Source organism: Solanum stenotomum, unplaced genomic scaffold (genome assembly GCF_019186545.1).
Source record: "Solanum stenotomum isolate F172 unplaced genomic scaffold, ASM1918654v1 scaffold1950, whole genome shotgun sequence".
NCBI classification, from domain to species: domain Eukaryota; kingdom Viridiplantae; phylum Streptophyta; class Magnoliopsida; order Solanales; family Solanaceae; genus Solanum; species Solanum stenotomum.
Genome location: NW_026025575.1, coordinates 1 through 5134, shown reverse-complemented (window position 1 = coordinate 5134; position 5134 = coordinate 1). Strand labels below are relative to the sequence as shown.

The 5134-nt window shown below is 33.6% G+C and overlaps 1 protein-coding gene across 1 annotated transcript; it reads right to left on the bottom strand.

The window, feature by feature from the left end:
* Positions 1-666: 666 nt before the first annotated feature.
* LOC125850810 (light-mediated development protein DET1-like) lies at positions 667-2670 on the bottom strand (the record flags this gene model as incomplete). The annotated part of the gene is made up of 5 exons (XM_049530645.1): positions 667-762; positions 1306-1470; positions 1551-1631; positions 2379-2435; positions 2602-2670. Coding segments are annotated over 5 exons (468 nt in total), but the record flags the coding sequence as incomplete, so codon positions are not given.
* Positions 2671-5134: the final 2464 nt, after the last annotated feature.

Here is a 5134-nt window from a genome sequence, read left to right as displayed (position 1 = left end):
CAAGTGTTGATAACTAATAAAGAATTTTTAAATTGCCCAGGAGCATCTCAGTCTTAAATTTTGAATGTCTCTAACTAGAACTAAGAAGAAGATAAATGCTTAACTAATTTCCAGGTACTCAAAGAACATTTGGCACGTATGCCTACTAAGTCTTTTTCTAATACTAAAACTGCTAAGACCATCATAAGCTCTAGATTCAGGAGTTTCTGCTATAAACGAACATAAGGAACAGATATATTTTTGCTGGAAAAGGTAGTTTTATCAGGCAATGGATGCACTATAAACATTTCTTTAGTTATGTATTATGCATAACCTTCCGAGAAACAGAAAATCTGCATGCATCAGGGGTTGACATAGAAATGGTGATCAAAAAGAACCTTGATGGGTTCTATCAAAGACTGTTAGCCACTAACTGTTCCGATTGATCTAGATATAGGGAAGGCCAATGCATCAAAGTAATATAAGGTTCAGCAATCGACCTAACAAGTTCAAACACTAGAATGCACCCCCAACCCAACAAAAAGAGGGAAGAATTTCATTCATACAATTCATTCAGCTGGTCATCACGTCAGAGATTCAAATGAATTATTCATGATTTTAGTTCCAGTTATGGATTTCCTATATTACTTTTGCATAATAAATATAGATTGAACTCCAGAAGCAGACCTTTTCATCAAACCTGAAGAGAGATTGGTCGAAATATGGGGAAGGACTGTGAGACTGACAACTAAAAGGCAAGGAAGCCATCATCTTCTTAACAAACTGCATTTGGAAACAGCATGGCATCAGTTTCAAAGCATAAAGACTCTCACATTCCTCGTACTAAGAAAATACAAATGAGATATAGCAAAAGAACTTTGGTCGTGTTTCTTTCAAAAACAGGTGCAATAAAATTTAGGAAATCAAAATATGAATACATATGAAATAAAAATTAAAAACTCTTCCCCAGTAGTGTTTGGTTGAAAATAAAATTAGGAAAATTGAAAAAGTTATTCAAAAATATTTTTTATCACTTTCTGTAAACAATGATTTTTATAAGATAAGCTAAATAAAAAAATGCCACCTAAGCACTTCAAAACTAGTCAGTTCAGTAGAACATTTTATTTTATTTAAATCAAAGTGGGTCAAAACCCTTTATTAAAGGAAAATCACTAAAAGCACAAGAGGTGTGTAAGCCCAGCAAACCCGAGCCCAAACCAAAATATCAGACAAAAAGCTAAGAAAAATAAAAAACAAAACAAAAAGGAAAGAACAAAGCTCAGCTAAGGGAGAAGCTCTAGAAGCTTCAAAGAGAGAGAACATTACTTGAGAGAAATTGGTTGCTTTATTCTTTGTACACCTTAGTTGCTCGAGGGCGTGGATGTTGTTTGAGTGTGAGGACATAAAGTTCATATGTAATGAACTTTTGGATGAAACATGAAAATGGTCACTGAACAGCTCGAACAAGAAATAAAGCTCATCGGCTGAGTTCTGAAGGATACAAAAACAGTTAATGCTGATAGACATTGCATGACAGGAAGTACAACACTTGCATTAAGCCTCAGATATACCTGATAAAATGCAACAATTTCAGTACTCTCCATATTGTAAACAGCAAAAAAAGAAGGATGGCTGTCAGCATTTCGAGATACCTGCAGATTCAACAATATTCAGCATGCATGGGTGTCAGGCTATTCCCATAGAGCGCAAAAGCTTCAAACTAAATAGTACAAGAGATATCATGCCACAGAAATAAACAGATTCTATATACAGCTGCGCAACATTAATTGGATTAGAACTTTGGTAATATGTTGTTGTGACAACTTATATTGGCTTGCATCAAAAGGAAATTCTAAAGAAATTTAGAGGGAAAGATGATCTTACATGATAGTTACAGTTGAACTCAAAAGTAGCCCCTATTATTGAATGAGAAATAGGGGCTTCAATTACAAACTCATCTACGCTAAACCGGAATAATGCTAATTGATTCATACAGTTAAAATATAATGATCCGGACCGGCAATATGTATGTACTACAAAATAAAGCAAATATCCAAAGAGTTTGATGCAGCTACTCTACAACTACTGGTCAAGCTATACCCATTGAGACAAGTTGAATGACTTACTGCCATGAGTTTTAAGATAAGAGTTATGCAACAAAGGAGTCGGATACTGCTCTCGTGTGCATTTTTCAAACAATAAAAGAATCATCCTATCAACAACTTTGAACCCCAATTCTTCCTTTTTATTTTTGGGGTACCATTCCAACATGGCAACATCACACTTATTGTTTCCACAAGATTCTTATATCAAGTGAATTCACCAGAATCACATAATGGACGATTAGAATAGATGATCAGACCACAATACAAAAATCATAGAGCAAAAGGAAATCTCACCCCACCATCAACACTGCCAAACTTGATCAACAGGTGATGTCGGTCCAAAAATTGCACCTGCTCATATTGCAGTCAAGAAATAGCAAGATGTTCAATGATTCGGAAAATGAATCACACCCTAGAAATGTACAGTAGGAACCAGATGCAACTGAATATGTCCAGTTTTTCTGGAAGGCAGAGCATCTGGGTCATAAAAATACAAAAACTGAAGTTAAAGCGCTACCTTCCAGATAATCAAGTCAACGTAATCTTGAAAGTGGAAGTAAAACTTCTTCTTCAGGCACTGCACTCGCTGATTAGAAAGAGAAACCAGAGTCAGGAAACGAGATTGTCTTAATGTTCTTGCAGTCCTAAAAGTGTGCACAACTGACTTACAATTTAGCTTTCTAATTGACAGTTATCATTCTTGTAACACCTTTGTTTCTAACCATCACCGCTGTCCCTAGAAGTAGAAGTATTGTTATCGTGTTGATATTGTCCATTGATCCATATACCTATATAGGATTGTACTTGAAAGTTTGCATACAAACTTCTCTACCTTAGAAAGGAGTTCGATAATGTATGAATCAGATCTGTATCCTATCCTAGATAGGTTTTAGTTTTATTGCCATGTTAACCTAGCAAAGGAACAAGGTAAAATCATGAATTATTCCGAGGGCAACTTATAGTTCTCAAGATGAAATATCCTAATTTACTTTTTTGTACTAAAGCAAGAATTGAATCCTGAACTATGCAAATTGGAATATATTTGTCCTGTGTTTTTAGTTAGGGTCAAATATACCCCCACCATGACTAAAATAGGCTAATATTGCCTCTTTTTTTTTTAAAAAAAGGAGGAAGCTAGGCACCCAGTAATGCCACGTGTTGCACAATCAAGGATTATTTTTAAAAAAACAAAGGCCAAATTTGATCCTTTTGCATAATTCAGGGGAAAATTTGAACCTTAACCTTAATTTTGAGTTTTAAATTTTTATTTTTTTTTGGTTTTTCCTTTCTCCCTCCCCGCCACTACCTCTACGACAAATCACCCTTTCTTCTTCCTTTCTTGTCTCTCTCCACAACCATTTTTTCTTACCCTAATCTTTCTCTCTCCCCGCTACCCACACCACAACCACTTGGAGGGAATGCGCTAATCGACTTGAGCGTGCAACACAGAATACTATTTTAATGCAGTTGTATAGGTGCATGGGATTCAAAGGAGGAAGGAAGAAGAAATAAATGTTGATTGGTGAAAGATGTAGTAGTGGGGAGAGGGGAGGAATAAAGAAATTAGAGAGAAGGGTCAAATTTGCCCCTGAACTTCACAAAGTTCAAATTTACCCTCCGTTTAAAAAAGTTAATCCTTGATTGCGGGACATGTGGCATCACCGGGTACTAAACTTCCGCCGCTAGAAAACAAGGGCAAATTTAGCCCATTTTAGTAACAATGAGGCCATATTTGACCCCCAACTATTAACGTAAGGCAAATCTGCTCTTGCCCAATTTGCTCCATCTCGCATAGTTCAGGAGCATATTTGACCATTTTCCCTATATTTGATCTAAATGCATGATAGGATAAAGTTAGCTTATTGGTTTGATTAAAAGATTTTTATTATATATACATTCTACATTCAACTGCACAAATTATGATCCTTTTCCTCTCAATTTTTCCGCACCATTAAACATACCTTGATAAAAAAATAAAAATAAAAAACACAAAAAGTAACTCAATAAATTTTGATTCAAATAATTCACAGATACTAAAAACAATTTAGTCAAGAAGAGAGGGAAACAAGAAGTAGTTTGGAAGAAGGATATTATTTATGACGTGGGTGATGATTTCCATAGTGAGAATTCCAGAGCCTAATAATTTGGTCTTTGATCTGCATAAATTTGTATTTGTTTTCATTTTCCTTTCCCTATTTCTTTAGTTTTTTCTCTTTTTTCCTTTATCACTTTCCTAATGATAGAGAAACAATGATCATACAATCTTCTGCATAAAACTTGAAATTGATGGATCCAGTATGCTCCCCCCACCCCCACCCCTTTTATGTTGTTTTCTTGTAGTTATTGTTTGCCTTCTACTTTTTTTTTAAAATTAATAAAATGAGAAAATTACAAAAAACATTAATATGCAACTCTATTGAAGGCAAAAAATGGTAAATACTTGTATATGTAAACTAATTGTACAAAGGAAAAATCATGTTTTAAAATTTATTACAAATATGCCCATATAAAGATAAGCTTTTCTCGAGATATTCTTTTCTTTTTGTAGATGTTTCTCAAGAAAAATAAAAATATAGTTTCACTTTGACAGAATACACAAAAACCTAAGTAGCTCTAGAAGACTAAAATTGTTGAATGATGAAAAAATAGAGTAAAAAATATATCTTGAAGCTAACAGCAAAAAGGATTTTTTTTTTATTACAGCAACCTGAATTCTAATCGGTTTATTAGTTATTATTAAAAGCTAAATTTTGGAGATGAATAAAATGCAATGCTATTTGTTAAATAAAAGAATCTATTTGGATAAGGCTTTCTAATATTCTGATATTAGGAAAATATCTATCTATCTATATCTATCTATTTATATTTATTTATACTTATATTTATATTTTATATTACCTTAAAAGCATGAACTCCTAACTTGAATGTTAAATTACTATAATATCCCTAACTTTTTTTTGAAATAGGTAACTACTATAATATCCCTAACTTAGTTTGTGACCTTTTTGATGAGTTGTGACTGTTCCAATAAGTTGTGACTTTTTTCAAAG